The following is a 21,124-nucleotide window of genomic DNA, read 5'->3' as shown; positions in this document are numbered from 1 at the left end:
GGTGATGCAAAGAGCAGGCACTTGTGAAGGGACATTCCACATCATTTTGAAGCAATGGAAAACCGCAGCTGGGCTGAAAGTTGGTGCGACCACAAGTCCTGAAGAATTGGTCCTCATCCAGGACTTGGGGAGGTGGAGGCTGGGGCTGAAAAAGCAGTGCTTCCCCTCCTTGACAGTGTTTGCATTGAGGTCTCCTGAACCGGAGCTCTCTTCCACACTGTTGCTGCCTGGCTCACTATGTGCAGCCTGGAGAGAGCCTCTTCTAGAAGCTGGCGATTCCTGTTTGGGGACTGGGGTTACTGCTGTGGTGTCTAACACCCTCCCACCCCTACATATTGCCAGCTCTTCATCCAGACACTGCTCATGGCCTCCCACTCTGTCAAGGGCACTTCTTTGGCAGCATGGTGTCTGGAAAGGTTGCTGGCCAGCACATCAGTGATAGCAGAAAGCTACTCCACTGACAGCTCTAAAGCCCCAGTTTCCACTAGCACTTCCCCCCCCAGTGTCGCTGGCCTCCTCAGTCCCCACCTCCTCTGTGTCTGTAACACCACCCCCCCCATCAAATGTCTCCTGCATAGGTGACATCAGCAGTGGAGTGCGGTGGCCTTGGAGTTAACATCCACCTCATCTGAAAGGTGTGGTAGATCCTTAATTTCTGCATTAACACAAGACAGACCCATTTTACATCTGAAATCAAATTTCAGAAATAGAAGTGGTGCAAGATATAAAATGGGATCTTTACTCTCGTCCATATTTTACTAATGCATAAGTCAAGATCTAACCCAGTAAGTGCGATACTGTAATGTCCTATAACTCCTCCTGTTAATCTTTGGATAATCAGGAAATATCTTCAGTATTTTTCTTGGATGATTGCTAGTGTTGGATCAGCCATGTAGCCATGTTGGTGCTATTACTATGCCTCGGTTCAATGGTATAATATGACTGCACTTGTGAATGGTGCAGTGGAAGAGACACTCTCCTCAACAATATCCTACTGTTATTCTATATTTGTGTTGGCTTCAGTAGAAAACTTTAAATATGTTTCCATAATAGTTAATCAAATTTAAGCTGCATAAAAAATCCAGCTAGTGTAATAGAAAGTCTTCACATTTTTCTTTCTTACATAGACAGAAAGATCCCTGATCCAGAAATTGTAAGTTGTTTTCCAAGTATCTTTTTTAAAGGACTATCCTCTCCTATTTGAGGAAGTAATGAGTTTAAATGATTGACTGATTAAAGCAATGCTCCACTGAGTATATGAAGTCATATGCAGCTAGGCTGGTAGAGTATTATAAATAATAACACTGTCTTTTTTTTACTACCAGGTACATTGCATGCCACCTCAAGGGTAGAATCATATATCACTGCAACTGGCTTAGAGTTAGTGCATCTCTTAGCTGTATTAAGACAAGTAATTGCTAACAGTCTTTATTTGATACAAACAGAAACTTGATGATAGAGATGCAATTATATGGGTAGAAAAGTCCCATTTACAAAGTCTATAGTTTTCATTGAAGTGTCTGTCTAACCTTAAGGTGTCTATGATAGATCATCTAGTCCCCTAAAGAGTTCGGAACATGAGTGATGCTCTGTAGCTTAACTGGAGATACACAGTGATGATTGGGAAGTGTCTGCAATAGACTGCGACCATGTGATTATAACTGCAGTGATTTGCATTTTATAACCATCATTTTACTTACTACTTCAGAAGTTAAAAACCTCAACAGCTTTGATGCAGCTTAATGTGCGTCACTGGAGAAAACATGAGGAAGTGCCCCTTTTAAAAGTAAATAGACCTGAATGGTCCAGAAATGGGGGAATCATGTCAGAATGTGGCTGAATTTGTGAATTATTAAATTGTGGCTGATCGTTCATCTTTTCCACTGTTTGGCTAATGAAATACTTATTTTATTTTTGAACCAAACTTCTGTGGAACAGTAGACAGTACAAGTTATACATCATAATACCTTATCTAGAAAGCACTTCAGGAATGATAAATAATGGCACTCCTCGTTTGTGAAAACTGATGTAATGCACTGTATTTCTCTACATACAGTATAACATCATTCACAGCACTTGACAGGTGATTGTGCTTGTATGTAAAAATGTGTCATTTCTTTGTTAAAAAGGAATGAAATCCAAGAGGTAAAGTCATCACTTTCATTAATACCTGATCAGATATCAATATGTTCTTTCATTTATTTTATCCATGTCCCATGGCATCTTCTCCTTGCTAAGAATTCAGGAAAATATGAGATTGCACCTCCATTTAAAGCCCAACTAAAAATAAGTCATTTTGGCAAAATTTACAATGGAAATTTGAGCCGGTAGGAACATTGTTTAGCGAAAACTCCTTTAGACATGAAACATTATGATGAGTAAGCAGATGTAAATAAATGAGCATGCTGAACACCAGCTACAGAAATCAAACAAAAGTTGGGAATAGTCACAAAACTAAATGAAAATAAACATGTGCAATGGAAGAAATAACTTTACCCCCTGAGATATTAGTCCCCTTGAAATAGCAAAGATCTATTTTAAAGTGACAAAACTGTTTAGTACTCAAGAAGCATAAAAGAAATACCTTTGAGTGACTTTCAAAATGGCACTCAACATTAAAAAATATTTTTCTGTATAAGGGACTCTTCTTGCACACACAAAAAAACCATGGCTTAGCTTTCTGCTGGAAAATTTTGACATTTAAAGTCTATCTGTAATGTCGAACCTGTTTTGTCAGAGTAGTAAGGTTGTTTTTTGGTAGGCGCTGTCTCCAGAGTATCACTTGAATCAGAGACTGTAATTGGACTATCCCGGGCAAAGACTTCAGAAGACTCTCTCCATACGCAGTCAGCTGTATATTTGCACATAAAGTTTGCACGCTTAGGCCTGATTTGCTGAGACGTGCTATTAAAAATTTGACGGCTGTTTGAAGTGGCAATTTTAATTTTTAAGGCAGCATCAACGCGATCGACCACAGTGTAGGTCCCAATGCTGCCATCATCAAAACCCACAATAATGTTAAGGTGTCGCTGTGACAGACTAAGAAAAGCAGGTGTCTTGTAAAGTGAGCATGCTCCAATATTTTTACCATCGGCCAATCTGACAACTATTAAACTAGACACAGCCCCATTATCATTTTCTTCACTGTTGTTTCTGAAACAAATGTATACCAGGTAACGACCATCACGTGATAATTTCTGACGCCAGATGATTCCAGTGGCTGGGACAAGGCGCAGTTTTCCGTTGTTCAGATCCATAATGTTAATGTTGTCATCACCTCGGGACAAAATTCCCAGTTTCCCATTGGGAGATATCTGAAAATCTTCGAGGTTTTTCAGGAAATTATTAGGGAGCTGCACACGTCTGCACACGGCTTCCTCCGTCACACTCCAAACAAACAGTGTTTCAGCAGATGTAATAAAAACCACATAGTCTGGAGAATCAGGGATGAGCTTGACATTTACAATGGTTGTACCATCATCACAGCAGAACTTTTTTGTTACACTTCCTGTCCACAAGCTTACAGCCAGCAGCTTGTTTTTTGAAACACCAATTACAAACGTGTTAGGATATGTGATAAATGCATTCTGCATGGGAACCAGAATATTGCAGACTTTGTGACCAGTGGACAGTCTCCACACTCGAGAGACACCTTGGTTACAGAGTGAGACTACAAACTGATCATTGTGTGTAATCAGTAGTTGGGAGATCCGCTGCCCATTGATCCGAAAGATGTTGTCCCCAGTAACTGTGTTCCAGATGTATTGGGTGCCTTTGTCATCGGAAGTGACCATCAACTCTCCAGAGTATGTGAGAACACAGTTTTCCACAATGCCGTCATGTTTAAACATGGCTTCAATATATCCAGTGCTGAAGCTCCATTTATGAACAAATTCAGAGCCATCCAATGTGTAGATTAGCTCACCTCTGCCTGGCAGGAGAATACTTTGAATTGCTTTGCCTGTTTTGTCAATGTTCGAGATTGCTGTTATTATGTCTATATCCCAGACAGAAAGGACACCACTGGATGTCAAAGACAGTAACAAATTGTGTAGATTTGACTTGACCAACTTTACAATGGCCCCTGAGATTTCCTGCAAACTTGCCATACACTGTCCAGTGTCTCTCCGCCACACGAATATTGATGACATATGTTCCATGGAAGCAATAATTGAGTCACCATTTTTGGAGAGGACTGCTGATATGAAACGCTCATTTCGTTTTGCTTTGAACTTCTCAGCCACTTTCCAGACATTAGTGTCCAACATTTCAATGCTGAGTGTCTTACAAATGAGGATTGCACTTTGGTCTTCTGCCAGCTCTAAACTCACCACTTCATTATCCTTTCCCTGACAGTCAAAGTCCTCAATAAGTTGAGGGTTAGTAATTTCATCAATATTCCAGACGGACAAACTGCCTTCATTATCAATCATGACCATTTCTTGAGCTGCAGCCAGGATGAGAAGAGATTTCACATACCCACCAGACAGCTCAGACGTCACTGTTGAGAGCTTCTCACCACTTCCCAGGAGGAAAATGGTTGTAGTGTTCAGGTATTGGCCACAGAATGCATAAACTCCATCTGGAGAACTTTGGACACAAGTCACTTCATACCAGCAATGGAATTGGTAGAGTGGCCAGCCATATATTAAATCAATCACATGCACGTCTTTACTCCCTTGCAACCATGCGAGGGCATGGTTAATTGATAATGTGAAGCCACGAATAAAACAGTTACCCCCACCTGCAATACAGTGCTTGGAGCCCTTGACTTCCACCTCTGATAACAGACATGAGTTATGATTGTCATATATCAACAATGTGTTTTTTGTTGTTGATACAACAAGATACTTTTCATCATGAGTAAGTTTCATCCCTAACACGGCTGAGTTTGCAGTTGTAATCTGGCGCTGAATTTGTTGTGATTCCACATCCCAGGTAGTAATTGAACCATTTTCCAGTGCAGCAATGATCACACTGGGGCTCAATGTAGGCAGCACCTCAATCACGTGGATGTAGCTGGTTGTTAGGGGGAGTCTTTCAGGGCTATATGTCACATCCAGTGAGGAATGCAAAGGCACTATTGAGCAATACTTTGGGCCGTCCTTGTCGCACTCTAAAAGAAGATGTCTAAGCTTTGGTAAAGAGCTAACAACAGGTAGAAGCCTTTGTTGCAGCTCAGCAGACAGAGAGCCTGGGTTCCTTGAAACTTTCAATTTGATACCTCGCAGTGTCCTTCCCAGAAATTTCAGTTCTTTCTCCTGTGAATAATTGTAAGCAAGATCTATGTCAGAAAGGACTTTGTCAAGGTGACCAATTTTGATCATGGTGTACAGCCAACTGAAATTCATAATGACACTGTACATCAGATCATCTGTCCTCCCACTTCTAGTCAGATGATGCAGAAGCTCAGTACTTTTCCTATGATTCACAAAAAAGATGTCGGGCTCTAATGAGTTGCACTGAAAGACCCACGGCTGCTCAGGGGCTTGCCTGTCAAAAGTCTTTTCACCAATTTGTTTTTCATCATTAATGCTTTTATTGTTAATGTCCAGAGATTGGCTGTGACTTTGCTCAGGATGAAATGACCTTGGTCTCCCACCAGCCCACACTCCTAAAAAGTAATCGGCCATGATGCTGTGCATTTCATGTATTTCTTCCTGATTCTGCAGGTATAGTTTCTGAGCAATTAGCTGAAGGTGGCGATTTGCCCACACTAGGAGTGTGACACTTCTCACCTGCCTCTCCACTAAGTAACCACGTAGCTCCTCTTTCAATCTTGAGATGAAGTAATACGGTAACCGCAGTGGATTCTGAAGTTTAGTGTTTGCTGTGATTTCATTTACAACATAATTATCAAGTGAAAGGACATCTTCCAGCTCCATTTCACTCAGTCCAGTTTTGGACATTGTGATGAAGCCAAGTGCTCTTGAGACCAGCCTAGGGCCACACTTATTTTCGAGGGACCAGAAAAGGTGCTCAATACTTTCATGCACTGTCACACAAAGGGAAGTGTCATCAACATCCTTGTGTGATCTCCATTGCTTCACCTCGTGGTAAATCAGATTAACAAACATAGGCAGAGTACATTTTGAGAGTGCTTCATTGACATAGATCTGCTGACCTGAAGTGACCTTTCTTTTCACTTGTAAAAGCTGATGTTTAAGAATTTGGCTGCAGATCTTCCTGTCACGTTGAGGCAGTTCAATGTAATTATCATTGTCCTGTATCAAGCACCTCAGTTTTTGCAGAATGCCATGCTTGTTTGGCAGAGTTGATAATATCACACGTACTGAACGAGGAAGGTGAATGGGAAGCCACCATAACTTGCGTGCCTCCTCACCATCTGAAAGCTGCTCCAGAGCATCAAAAATTAATACCAGTGGTCGATGAAATGAAGACTCGTTCAGAAGGTTGACGAATAATTCCCTCAGGTCTTGTATTTTTTGAGGATAATGGTGTATGAGGCATCGATAGTTAATGGCTAATTGTTCACAGAGACTTTGCAGCAGTGGTTTGAGCTCTGTACTTAACTCTGTTGTTCCCAAAAATCTCACTGTTATAACTGGTTCTGAATTGGGGCCCAGTTCCTCTTGAAGCCAAGAATAGGCCTGAAATATAAAATGACATTACAAGTTTTTAAAAGACATTTGGCGACACATAAAATGGTTTAATGATTATTCTTATTATTGAAAATTTGCTCCTGGAGTATATACATTAATTTTGATTGAACTGCTGGATACCGATAAAAACTCCATCAGTGTTAATCACAAACCAAATAACAGTTATCATCATTCTTTAAATTATGGATTATTATTCCATTCTGATTAGTGCCAAGACACCAAGCAGAGGTTATCATCTCTTGATTACTTCATCTTTAAATACACTCTCTTTGGGATGTACCACAATTAAATTTTAAATTTTAAATTTCAGATATTCTGAAATTTTGTACTTTGTTTTACACTTATGTTTTTAAAATGAAAAGAAAAGTCTCTGACATTAAAATTATTGTTTGTAACGCAGAGTTCTGATTAGTGATTCTCTCATTCACTTAGAATGCATTTTCCAACACTGTCATAAAAATATGTCCACTTGAGCAATGCTGTATAAAGTTTGGCAGTAGTCATTAACCAGTGTTTGGCAACCGGTACATCACTTGTTCGCAAGCACACGGCTTTCTGGCTTACCTTAATTTCCAAAATAAAAGCCTTATCAAAACTGCTTGTGAAGAACAGTACTATATTAACAAAAAAATGACACAGCTGCATCCATGAATAATCTTTTATTAGTTATTGAAAACATAATCTAACAATTACAATATCTTCTGTTCTTGCCTGTGGAATAATGATCACCTGGACACAAAACATGGATGGAAATCTAATGGAAAGGATCTTCCTGTGATGGAGCTCATGCAGTGTGACACGAAGCTGCACACAGAATTATTACAGTTTTATGAAGTTCCTTTAAGAATGAAAAAGAAGTAGAAGGGCTTAAGAGACGGGTGTGAGGCAGGGAAATGAATGCACATTCCATTGTTAATTTTAAGGAAGAATGATTAAAAGTTGTTGAATGAAGATACGAAGAGATTCAGGAAAAAGTGAATGTATGAAATTAAATTATTGAACAGAAATGACCTGATTAAATGGTGGAAATGTGTCAAGTAGCTAAATGGTCTACTTTTGCACTCCTACATTCCTATTCTGAGATCAAGGGGATAAAAAGCTGAAATATAAGATTATTTGAATCCTAAAACGAGTTGGTTAAGAGTACCCTTTATTAGGTTGTAACAAGAAAATTAAGGTATCGAGTAAAATTAATAGCTGGCTGAAAAATATTACTGCATCCTATGTTATTGCATCCAATTTCCTTAGAAACTTTCACATTTAGAAAGCAAAGCAATCCACAACATGCTGCCAAATATCTTTCTTCGAGTTTTAAACAAAATAATTGGGATACTGGCAATGGATATCTGCTTTTGAATATGGATTTGTAGAGTAGTGTAATGAAGTAACTTAGCAGTTAGTGACACCTGCCTTGTAAATTGTATTATTTTGCAACCAAAGTCAATAAGAGAGTAAATCATCACTGACTGAGCCTAGATCCTGGGACATCAGCAAACAATTGGCCATTGGAATGTCAGCAGTCACCAGCTGAAATGTCTGAGACATTGTTATAGCTTTCTTCAGCTGCTTTGTATAATATTGTATACTGTGACACCACTTATCCTCAAGTACACCTGTAAACAGTATAAGGATCGGACTACATGCAGCTGTGCTAATCTATCTCTCTGATATATAATCAAATTTTAAGAATACCTCATGATTGTTGACAGCTAAACAATAAATGCTGTGGGCAAAACAATTCGTGTCTATGGTTACTAAAACAAAAGGATAACTTAAAGTGGAAAATATTGAAAAAATTCAGCAGGCCTAACAGCATTGGCAGAGAGAAACAAAAGTTAATATGTTAGGTCAATGACCTTTTCCCAGAACTGGAAATGGTTAGAGGCATGGCAGATTTTAATCAACGACTGAGACAGAGAAAGAAGAAAGGTGACAAGAAAGAGTAAAGGGAGGGTCTGTAATAGGTTGGAGGACAAGGCAGTTTAAATGGCCAAATGTTGATAATGATATATGGCAAATGGAGAGGTTAAAAAGGGGAAGTTGTAAGGCTTGTGTCTTTTTATTTTTGTGACTTTAGAAGCAGTGGACTGGAATGTAAAAGCATTATTTTTAAAAACAGAGTTTTTAAATTTCATAGCAAGGAATCTTATACCTCGTTGTCTACAGGAATAGTGCCAGAAGACTGGAGGATAGCAAATGTGGTTCCCTTGTTCAAGAAGGGGAGCAGGGATAACCCTAGTAACTATAGGCCGGTGAGCCTCACTTTTGTTGTGGGCAAAGTCTTAGAGAGAATTGTAAGGGATAGGATTTATGAACATCTGGATAGGAATAATGTGATCAAGGATGGTCAGCATGGTTTTGTGAAGGGCAGATCGTGCCTCACAAACCTTATTGAATTCTTTGAGAAGGTGACTAAGGAGGTGGATGAGGGTAAGGCGGTAGATGTGGTGTATATGGATTTTAGTAAGACGTTTGATAAGGTTCCTCATGGTAGGCTACTGCAAAAAATATGGAGGTATGGCATTGAGGGTGAGTTGGAGGTTTGGATTAGGAATTGGCTGGCTGGAAGAAGACAGAGGGTAGTAGTTGATGGTAAAGGTTCATCTTGGAGTGCGGTTACTAGCGGTGTTCCGCAAGGATCTGTTTTGGGACCATTCCTGTTTGTCATTTTTATAAATGACCTGGAGGAGGGGTTAGAAGGTTGGGTGAGCAAGTTTGAGGATGATACGAAAGTCGGTGGAGTTGTTGACAGTGAGGAAGGATGTGACAGGTTATAGCGGGATATAGATAAGCTGCAGAGCTGGGCAGAAAGGTGGCAAATGGAGTTCAATGTGGGTAAGTGTGAGGTGATTCACTTTGGTATGAATAACAAAAAGATGGGGTACTGGGCTAATGGTCGGATACTTGTTAGTGTGGATGAGCAGAGGGATCTTGGTGTCCATGTACACAGATCTCTGAAAGTTGCCACCCAGGTAAATAGTGCGGTGAAGAAGGCATATGGCATACTGGCTTTAATTGGTAGAGGAATTGAGTTCCGGAGTCCTGAGGTCATGTTGCAGTTGCATAAGACTCTGGTGCGGCCGCATCTGGAGTATTGTGTGCAGCTTTGGTCGCCATACTATAGGTGGGATGTGGAGGCACTGGAACGGGTGCAGAGGAGGTTTACCAGGACGTTGCCTGGTATGGTAGGAAGATCATATGAGGAAAGGCTGAGGCACTTGGGGTTGTTTTCATTGGAGAAAAGAAGGTTTAGGGGTGACTTGATAGAGGTGTACAAGATGATTAGGGGTTTAGATAGGGTTGACCATGAGACCCTTTTTCCACATATGGAGTCAGCTATTATGAGGGGGCATAGCTTTAAATTAAGGGGTGGTAGGTATAGGACAGATGTCGGGGTAGATTCTTTACTCAGCGAGTCGTGAGTTCATGGAATGCCCTGCCAGTAGCAGTGGTGGACTCTCCTTCTTTATGGGCATTTAAACAGGCATTGGATAGGCATATGGAGGATAGTGGGCTAGTGTAGGTTAGGTGGGCTTGGATCGGTGCAACATCGAGGGCCAAAGGGTCTGTACTGTGCTGTATTGTTCTATGTTCTATGTTCTATGCTCTATTGTGAACTCTTTTTTTGTGGCTGTGGGTTCCTTCAACATACAGACAATAAGCAGCCATAGTTTCCAAGTGAAGCTGATGAGTTCTCAGCTAACTGAGCAGTGTGGAAGTGGAAACAAGTTACTGAGACACAAACATGCAGAGAGAGAGAAAGGCACAGAAGGATGTGCTGCTGTTTTCTCCAGAAGAGTCTGGTCTCTGCTGTAAAAGAAATCTTAGTTTAATTTGAAGAAAACCAGTTACCTTTTCTGCTGTGAACTGTGACTTCTGAATTGATAAATCAGAGACATTTTCCAAGTGAACCACAGGAGGCTTCCAGAGAAAGACAAGTGAACACTCAGGGCCTGACTAGTCGAACTAGGATCATCTCAGCATTAGAATTGGGAAATAAAGACCACTGAACTAACATTCCATTTTTTCTACCTCTCAATAACCTATTTTTCGTGTTTGTGTGAGCATGTAAGGGGGAGCTTATGGGATGATTAGCATTTTAATTAGTAGTGCTTTATGCCAATAGTTTTTATTTGTTTACCTAGAGTCTAATTACTTATGTTACAACACAGGTTCAACCCTCCTCCTTTATTTAAACCAGCAACACAGACAAGATTTATCCCGTGCAGTAATCTGTGAAAATTTGAGAGGCCAAGAACTATTTAAAGTAAAAATTAACAACTTTATTTCTTAAAGTATAACAGAGAATAATTAACTCACAACTAATTATACCTCCTTCCTCTAACCTATCTGTTACCTTCCCTTCTATAATACTAGTCCAATAAAACTCCCAATTAAGATTTACAGGAAAATTCAAATTTTAAAACCAGTCCGTGGCTGAATCTTCTTGTTATCTTCATCGGTAGATTTTCTCTCCAGGTTGGTGTTGATATTTTACTCTATGCAAACTCCTTCTCTAGATCGATACCTCTCAGAAAGTTCTGACCAGCAGTCTACAGCTGTTGGTCTGGTGGTAGTTCTCCTCCCAACTGTTCAATTTTTCCCAGTCTTATACCCCAGATTGTGTCATTGGTTTTTAAGATTGTCCATATACTTAATTCAAACTTGATTGGAATTTAGTATTTTATTGGGATATAATTTAAACTGATTAGCTGAATTTCAAACTGTTTTGTTGTTTCCAGACAACTAGGTACCCTGTAGCTGGAGCACATGTTACATTGTATCTTGTTGAGAACACTTGGTGCTGTCACTGCTAGCTTTTACTCTCTCACATCTTCACTCACATCTTCATAACACTTAAAATAAATAGTAATTCTTATTTTGTACAGAAACCTAATCTGTGCTTTCTAACAACTTTGGTTTGACAGTCAGGTAAACTGGGATACTGTGCATACTTAAAGAAAATTCACATTTGATATGATTCTTAGAGTAGCAGGCTCAATTTATATCATGGTCAACAATGCCCTCCACTGCATCTCCTCCACTTCCCGCTCCTCCGCTCTTGAGCCCCACCCCTCCAACCGCCACCAGGACAGATCCCCACTGGTCCTCACCTACCACCCCACCAACCTCCATATACAGCGTATCATCCGCCGTCATTTCTGCCACCTCCAAACGGACCCCACCACCAGGGATATATTTCCCTCCCCTCCCCTATCAGCGTTCCGAAAAGACCACTCCCTCCGTGACTCCCTCGTCAGGTCCACACCCCCCACCAACCCAACCTCCACTTCCGGTACCTTCCCCTGCAACCGCAAGAAATGCAAAACTTGCGCCCACACCTCCCCCCATACTTCGCTCCAAGGCCCCAAGGGATCCTTCCATATCCGCCACAAATTCACCTGCACCTCCACACACATCATTTATTGCATCCACTGCACCCGATGTGGCCTCCTCTACATTGGGGAGACAGGCCGCCTACTTGCGGAACGTTTCAGAGAACACCTCTGGGACACCCGGACCAACCAACCCAACCATCCGGTGGCTCAACACTTCAACTCCCCCTGCCACTCCACCAAGGACATGCAGGTCCTTGGACTCCTCCATCGCCAGACCATAGCAACACGACGGTTGGAGGAAGAGTGCCTCATCTTCCACCTAGGAACCCTCCAACCACAAGGGATGAACTCAGATTTCGCCAGTTTCCTCATTTCCCCTCCCCCCACCTTGTCTCAGTCCCAAACCTCGAACTCAGCACCGCCTTCCTAACCTGCAATCTTCTTCCTGACCTTTCTGCCCCCACCCCACTCCAGCCTATCACCCTCACCTTGACCTCCTTCCACCTATCGCATTTCCAACGCTCCTCCCCCAAGTCCCTCCTCCCTACCTTTTATCTTAGCCTGCTGGACACACTTTCCTCATTCCTGAAGAAGGGCTTATGCCTGAAACATCAATTCTCCTGCTCCTTGGATGCTGCCTGACCTGCTGCGCTTTTCCAGCAACACATTTTCAGCCCTGATCTCCAGCATCTGCAGTCCTCACTTTCTCCTCAATATATAGAGCACCACATCAGTTGATTGTAGCAAAGTAAAGAATGAAAAGACTTGGTCTAGATTATGTGTAAACAGGACAAACAGAAAATTATCAACAAGTGCCATCAAACCAAAAATAAGAAAAAAATTATGGCTTGAAATTACTGACGTCAATATTGAATCCAGACAGCTGCAAAATGCCTAATCAATAGATAAATTACAATTCCCCAAGCCTACATTGAGATTTGTCATAGCTCCTTTGTCCTTTTCACCCTGGCACCCTACTTCCTTTTCCCCATCATCCAGTAGCCTGGCACCATATGCCATCTGGCACTTTTCTTGCCTTGATATTTCTTTAGCATTTGTTGCATTTGTAAATGTTTCCAGCTCTGATAAATGAATGGTCAATGACATGAAGTGTTATCACTTTAACTGGTATGAACATGACTAAAACCTACAGAATTTAAAGAAAATCATGGTGCAGATTTTCCAATGGTCAGATAGTTGTTATTCCAGTGTGGTTGGGAAATGTGCATGGGGATGCTGCAGAATTCCCCATTGTCGCAGATTTTGATGGACTGCCTCTGCACATTGAACTTTCTACTGGGCAAATCCTCTCCACATGGACTCTTCCACAAATATCCAAAAGTTCCATCAAATATTTTGGAGGGTTTAGATTAAATTAATTAAATAATTACTCAGGACATGGTCTAACTCTTGAGTAACAAATCAATTGACCCTATTCTTACCTCACACATCCCCAAGTACTTATTCCATTCATCTTGTAGGACTGAGCGGAAAATTTCCCATCATCTAAAATATTGGACTAAAACTCTGGACTTTTCTAATATCTGAAGTACTGGACAAAATCTTGAGCTCAGACTGCAAAAAATACAAACAGAGCCAGAATGATTTTCATCTGGGACTATTGTTCCAATTTATGCCTCCACTCTAAGAGAACAATGAACTAAAACCTAACACTGACCAGAAACTAACTTTAACCCCTTGGGCAACCCAACACAGACAGTTTGGAACCTCAGAGATACTGGGCATTCAACTTCAATCAAAATACATTCACACTCACCCTTGACGATCAGGAAGCTCGAGTGACCACAAAGAGAATACCAAAAACACAATGAACACAATGGCAACCCAGATTTGAGAGAAGATAACGGCGCACACAGTCTGTATAACAGTGAGCCCTGATCTTACCTGGGAGAGAGTCTTTTTTTTCATCAACAAGCTTCTGCAGAAAAAGCTTCCCCATAGGCTCCCAGCCCCAACAAGCAACTTCCCCATAGGCTCCCAGCCCCAACAAGCAACTTCCCCACAGGCTCCCAGCCCCAACAAGAAACTTCCCCACAGGCTCCCAGCCCCAACAAGCAACTTCCCCACAGGCTCCCAGTCCCAACAAGCAACTTCCCCACAGGTTCCCAGCCCCAACAAGCAACTTCCCCACAGCTCCCAGCCTCAACAAGCAACTTCCCCACAGGCTCCCAGCCCCAACAAGCAACTTCCCCACAGGCTCCCAGCCCCAACAAGCAACTTCCCCACAGGCTCCCAGTCCCAACAAGCAACTTCCCCACAGGTTCCCAGCCCCAACAAGCAACTTCCCCACAGCTCCCAGCCTCAACAAGCAACTTCCCCACAGGCTCCCAGCCCCAACAAGCAACTTCCCCACAGGCTCCCAGCCCCAACAAGCAGCTTCGGAACCAATAACTGCAGAGGCCAAACAGAGAAGCTGAATCAGGAAGCCAACCAATGGCATCATCGGAAGAAATTGGGGGGAGGTGGGGGGGGGGGGGGAAAGCTAACCAAACGAGATTCAAACAGGAGCTTCCACACACAGACCTGTACCAAACTAGGAGAACCAACAACAAGAACCTCAATAGCTAGCTGTACTTTAAGACTGTGTTTTCCTCAGTGGTGAGCTGAAACTCTGAAGAGCCCAAAAGATTGACCTAACTAGCAGGGAGGGGAAGGCGGGTGGTGACAGTTCAAGCCTGATTGAAGTTTGCAACTAAAACTGCTGTTTAGCTTCTAATAGTGTTTATTCTGTCTCTGATTTAATAGTGTCTTTAATTATTGCCCTCATTGTAACTGATTATATCAATTTCACCATTTATTACATTTGCCTTTACTTATGGTGTTATACTTAGCTTTTGTACTTAATAAACACAGAGATTCCTTTGCCCTGAAGCACGTGTCTATTGCCTTCTTCATTTCACATTCCCTAAGTCCAGGATCAGAACCCGGCAGCTGGGGGTGACTTGAACCACCTGAATATCAGCAAATTTCTGATCGCGAATCAGAACTGTACAACCCCCAAGCACTCCTCTCTCAAACCACTCCATTCCCTGACCTTGACCCAACAATCACTGCTCTCTCTCCTGAGTCCTGATCCCCTCAGCCAGGCTCCGCACCAACCACTCACTCTTCCCTCACTCTCGACCCAACACTCCTCTTCCCAATGAGTGAAAAGATTCACACTATCCACTAGTCTGAGCTGATTTAAAAGTCATATGTGAACGTGGAACCTATTATGTTGACTCTCCAGACTATTTCACTGTTTGTTTTCTCTCAAGCCAACACAGACTAATTTTGTAAATGTAAATAGATTTTGACTGATTCAATAAAACCATCAAATATTAAAATATTTTGATAAACCACTTTTACCTGTTCGGCCACTTTTGCCAGTAGGAGTGTTTTGCCTGTGCACGGTCCACCGTAGACAACAAGTGGACTCATATGTCCTGCTTTACAAGGCAGTATATACTTGTGTATGAGGTTCAGAGCCTCACATTGGTACTGATAGAGAGAGGAGTACATTTTACAAAGGGACAAGTGCTGCAGAACCTCATCATAAAGTGCATCTGTTTCAATATCAAAGTTTTGTTGAACTGTAGACTGGATAATGTCAATCATATCATCGTAGAATTGTTTACAAAGACCTTCAACGTAGTGATTCTCCACATCCTCTGAATATCCAAGTTTCATATTGCAGTGAGTAATCGATGTGTATACTCTCAAGTTGGATGAGGCAACAATCATAGGAATAAACTCATCCCTGAGCTTCTCAAGCTTTTCATTTGCAACTGGGTCTCTTATACGCTTCCCATTGACCTCGATAACATCTGTGTATCGGCTCATAGCTGGATTCTTCACATGGCGATCAATATGAGCAATTTTCCTGATGTAACACACGCACTTTCTTAGAAATGCTGGTGTTTGGTTTCCCAGGGCAAATTCAAACTCATCCTCGATTGCTTTAAAAAAAGAGAAGCCAAGATCAATATCTTTTGAGTAAACGGTTATAACAAGTAAATATATTTCAAGATTAGAGTGGTGCTGGAAAAACACAGAAGGTCAGGCAGCATCCGAGGAGCAGGAACAATCGGTGTTTTGGGCAAAGGCCCTTTATCAGAAATGAGGCTGGGAGCCTCAAGGGTGGAGAGATAAATAGGAGGGGGTGGGGCTGGGCAGAAGGTAGCTTAAAGTGCAATAGGTGGATTGAGGTGGGGGTAAAGGTGATAGGTCGGAGAGGAGGGTGGAGTGTTAGATAGGAAGGAAGATTGACAGATGGGACAGGTCAGAAGGACAATGCTGAGCTGGAAGGTTGGAACTGGGGTAAGGTGGGGGAAGGGGAAATGAGGAAACTGGTGAAGTCCACATGGATGCCATGGGCTTGAAGGGTCCCAAGGTGGAAGATGAGGTGTTCTTCCTCCAAACGTCGGGTGGTGAGGGAGCGGCAGTGGAGAAGGCCCAGGACCTGCATGTCCTCGGCAGAGTGGGACGGGGAGTTCAAATGTTTGGCCACAGCACAGTGGGGTTGATTGGTGCAGGTGTCCCTGAGATGTTCTCTGAAGCGCTCTGTGAGAAGGCGTCCGGTCTCCCCACTGTAGAGGAGACTGTATCGGGAGCAATGGATACAATAAATGATGTGTGGATGTGCAGGGGAAACTTTGATAGATGTGGAAAGTTTCTCTGGGGCCTTGGATGGAGGTGAGGGAGGAGGTGTGAGCGCAAGTTTTGCAATTCCTGCGGTGGCAGGGGAAGGTGCCAGGAGGGGAGGGTGGTTGTTAGGGGCGTGGACCTGACCAGGGAACGATCTTTACAGAAAGTGGAAAGGGGTGGGGAGGGAAATATATTCCTGCTGGAGGGGTCCATTTATCGGTAGCGGAAATGTTGGCAGATGATGCGGTTAATGCGGAGGTTGGTGGGGGGAAAGGTGAGGACCAGGGGGGTTCGGTCCTTGTTTTGGTTGGAGGGGTGGGGTTTGAGGGCAGAGGTGCGGGATGTGAATGAGATGCATTGGATGGCATCTTCAACCATGTGGGAGGGGAAATTACGGTCTCTAAAGAAGGAGGCCATCTGGTGTGTTCTGTGGTGGAACTGGTCCTACTGGGAGCAGATGCAGCGGAATTGGGAATATGGGATAGCAGGACCTTATCCCTCCTCACCGACCTATCACCTTTACCCCACCTCCATTTACCTATTGCACTTCTAGCTACCTTCTCCCCAACTCCACTCCCCTCCCATTTAACTCTCCCATCCCAAGGGTCCCAGCCTCATTCCTGATGAAGGGCTTTTGCCCAACACATTGATTTATCCTGCTTCTCAGATGCTGCCTGACCTGCTGTACTTTTCTAGCACCACTCTAATTTTGACTCTAACCTCCAACATCTGCATTACACACTTCTACTCAGTTGATTTTAACCTTACTGCGAATCCTCTTCCAAGGATGTCTACCTTGCAGAAGTTCTCCTCCTCTCTCCACAAGAATCTCAGTGAGTCTCTCTCTCTCTCACTGCAACTCCCAGGTCATCTCCTCTACCCTGAAGCTCTTCAACTATGTCCTGAAACAGACTCGCTACCACAGCCACATCTCCTTCCTCAGTGCCTGCCTTCGGAAGCAATTGATCCCACAAGGACTCCAAACCACATTCACACCAACATAGTTTGGATCTGAACAGGACAACCAGTGCAGATCATAAATCCAAAACCTCCAGCAACAGTTCTCATCCCGGATCCTCTGCTCCACACTTACAGCCATGCGCTGCCACCTAACCTCTCTACTGTCAGCTATGGTTCAACTGAGGACCACATTCTCTCAGAACTGCAAAGGACCCCTACTGTATTATATCCTCAGAAGAATTCATACTCTCAACAAACAATATTTCTATACCATTTCTAACATCAAAAGCTGTAAGTACAACAAACTTTTATATTCCCACCTCAATAGTCAGCGCTCTTCGAACATTCCAGAAACTTTCCCCGGCCTCAGGAACTGCTCGGCAGCCATCAGCCACGAGGCTGTGCCAGCCACCATCACCACGGCGATTGATGTCACTTCCACCCTCACCGACCGGCAGCTTGCAGCCATGGCTACACATGCCGCCTCCGCGACTGCCAACCAGACAACAGCCACTGCAGCCGCCAGACAACCAACCACCCACGCCCTTCACCTCCAAGACTTCTGTTTCCTCAGCCTCCAACACCTCATCTTCACCATGGACATCCAGTCCCTCTACACCTCCATCCACCATGACCAGAGCCTCCAAGCCCTGTTTCTTCCCTCCTGACATCCCCACCAGTACCCTTCAACTGACACTCTCATTCGTTTGGCTGAACTGGTCCTCACCCTTAACAATTTCTCCTTCAAGTCCTCCCACTTCCTCCAGAGGAAGGGGTAGACATGGGCATTCGCATAGGCCCCAGCTATGCCTGTCTTTTTGTCGGCTACATGGAACAGTTGATCTTCCGTACCACTTCCCACCTCTTCCTTCGCTACATTGATGACTGCATCGGCGCCTCCTCGTGCTCCCGTGAGGAGGTTGAGCAATTCATCAAATTCACCAACACATTCCACCCTGACCTTAAATTCACCTGGACCATCTCTGACACCACCCTCCCTTTCCTGGACCTCCCCATCTCCATCAACAATGACTGACCCAACACTGACATTTTTTACAAACCCACCGACTCCCACAGCCACCTGGATTACACCTCTTTCTACTCTATCTCCTGCAAAAATGCAGTCCCTTATTCCCAATTCCTCCACGTCTACCATATCTGCTCTCAGGAGGACCAGTTCCATCACAGAACACACCAGTTGGCCTCCTTCTTTAAAGACAGCAGCTTCCCCTCCCACGTGGTTGAAGATGCCCTCCAACGCATCTCATCCACGTCCTGCACCTCCGCCCTCAGACCCCACCCCTCCATCCGCAACAAGGACAGAACGCCCCTGGTGCTCACCTTCCACCCTACCAACCTTCGCATAAATCACATCATCCGCTGACATTTCCGCCACCTCCAAATGGACCCCACCACCAGGGATATATTTCCCTCCCCACCCCTTTCCGCCTTCCGCAAAGACCTTTCCCTCCGTGACTACCTGGTCAGGTCCACGCTCACCCCCCCCCCCCCCCTTCAACAACCCACCCTCCCCTCCTGGCACTTTCCCCTGCCACCACAGGAATTGCAAAACCTGCACCCACACCTCCTCCCTCACCTCCATCCAAGGCCCTAAAGGAGCTTTCCACATCCATCAGAGTTTCACCTGCACTTTCACACATGTCCTTTATTGTATCCGTTGCTCCCGTTGCAGTCTCCTCTACACTGGGGAGACCAGACGCTTTCTCGCAGAACGGTTCAGAGAACATCTCCGGGACATCCGCACCAATCAACCCCACCGCCCTGTGGCCCAACATTTCAACTTCCCTTCCCTGTCTGCCAAGGACATGGAGGTCCTGGGCCTCCTTCACTGCCGCTCCCTCACCACCTGCCGCCTGGAGGAAGAACGCCTCATCTTCCACCTTGGGACCCTTCAAGCCCATGGCATCCATGTGGACTTCACCAGTTTCCTCATTTCCCCTCCCCCACCTTACCTCTGTTACAAACTTCCAGGTCAGCACTGTCCTCCTGATCTGTCCCACCTGTCAATTTTCCTTCCCATCTATCCACTCCACCCTCTTCTCCGACCTATCACCTCCATCCTCCTATTGGCACTCTCAGCTACCTTCTCCCCAGCTCCTCCCCCCCCCCCCAATTTACCTCTCCACCCCTGGGGCTCCCAGCCTAATTTCTAATGAAGGGCTTCTGCCTGAAACATCGATTTTCCTGCTTCTCGGTTGCTGCATGACCTGCTGTGCTTTTCCAGCACCATGATAATCTTCTCCCTGATCTCCAGCATCTGCAGTACCCACTTCCGCCAAGTAAATATATTTGTCAATGATGTACTTTAACATAATTTAAATCTGTTGCCTATCGGCACTTTTAGGAGTTTGCAGAATGTCTTAAAACTATTAGGTACACACATGGCTCAAGCATAACATCCTCTGCTAATATAAAGTTGCACCATAATTTGTTAGACTTTCTATATCGTGAAGCCATGACAAAGCAAAACATTACAAGGAAGGAAAGTATAGTTGTATACAAGTGTGGGAAATGTGGTTGTTATATTGTGGTCAAGGGTTAACTGTGTATGTACTAGCATGAACAGAATAATGAACTCATCTTCAAAATGTCAATTTAATATTGACACGTTTAATGTAGTTAAATTAACCTAATGTGAGTGGGATTTTGTTTTTTGTTATTGAATTTGAATGATTGATTGTCACTTGCATTTTACAATGAATAATACAATTAAACACAGTGACAAGCTTCAACTATCACCACAATCTGGTGCCAGTTTGAATAGTTTAAGAATCTAATTTAAGAATCCCCTGTCTCTGTCATGAGCCTTGAGTTGGCTCAATAGTGCCACCTGTGCCACCACGCTGCTCCACTGCCTTGCCACTGTCTGCGCCAGACCCACCATCGTAGGAGTCACCACTCTTTAGACGCTATCTTTTTGCTGTTTGACACACCTTTCTGATGCTGCCGTAAAATCCCATGCTGAACCCAAACTTGCCCATAACTGGCAGTCCCCGGCTCTGCTGCCAGTCTAGGGTAGGCCAGGCCACCACCAAACCAAGCTTCCCACTCCAGCCACTCTCCTCCGAAATGCTGCCTTGCTGGCGCCGCCAACTTGAAGAGTCTACTGCCGCCACCTTTGGTCACCAGAAGGTGCCGTATGCCACCTCTGACCACGAGGAGGCAGCCACCCCCATTCCGAACACAGCCTGCTCTTGCTGCTGTGCTGATATTGCCAACTAACTTGCCAAAGTAAAGAGAAAAGAAGAAAAAGAAAGAAAAAGAGCATAAGTGAACAGATAAAAAAGAAGTGAATGCAGATGGGAGCAGATGAGCCCCAGGTAAAAGCCTGCATGCAGCCCTGCTACTCTGTTGCCATCTTGTTAATACATTGTCTTTTTGCTCTATCTGATGATGCTTCCATTCTTAGATATGCACTGATCGAGGCTTCCACTGTCATGTTGTCAATTTCCCTATCCCTGAATGTCTGCCTTCCTGCTGTGAGCTTAGAGGGGTCAGAGTACATGCCAGTGTGATAAGCAAACATTAAAATAA

General features: G+C 43.8%; 1 protein-coding gene across 4 annotated transcripts in view; it reads right to left on the bottom strand.

Annotated features, from left to right (window-relative positions):
* Positions 1 to 578: 578 nt before the first annotated feature.
* nwd2 (NACHT and WD repeat domain containing 2) overlaps positions 579 to 21,124 on the bottom strand; it is a 124,535-nt gene continuing 103,989 nt past the window's right edge. For all 4 annotated transcript variants that reach the window (XM_072566707.1, XM_072566771.1, XM_072566791.1 and 1 more), the window contains 2 exons: positions 15,332 to 15,921; positions 579 to 6,611 (listed from right to left, as the gene is read on the bottom strand). In XM_072566707.1, the coding sequence (XP_072422808.1) occupies positions 2,673 to 6,611; positions 15,332 to 15,921 (4,529 nt within the window). In that variant the 3' untranslated portion in view covers positions 579 to 2,672. The remainder of the gene's footprint in view (positions 6,612 to 15,331; positions 15,922 to 21,124) is intronic.

Source organism: Chiloscyllium punctatum, chromosome 1 (genome assembly GCF_047496795.1).
Source record: "Chiloscyllium punctatum isolate Juve2018m chromosome 1, sChiPun1.3, whole genome shotgun sequence".
In the NCBI taxonomy this organism is placed as follows: domain Eukaryota; kingdom Metazoa; phylum Chordata; class Chondrichthyes; order Orectolobiformes; family Hemiscylliidae; genus Chiloscyllium; species Chiloscyllium punctatum.
The sequence above is the reverse complement of the archived record's forward strand: the minus strand, read 5'-3'. Positions and strand labels throughout refer to the sequence as shown.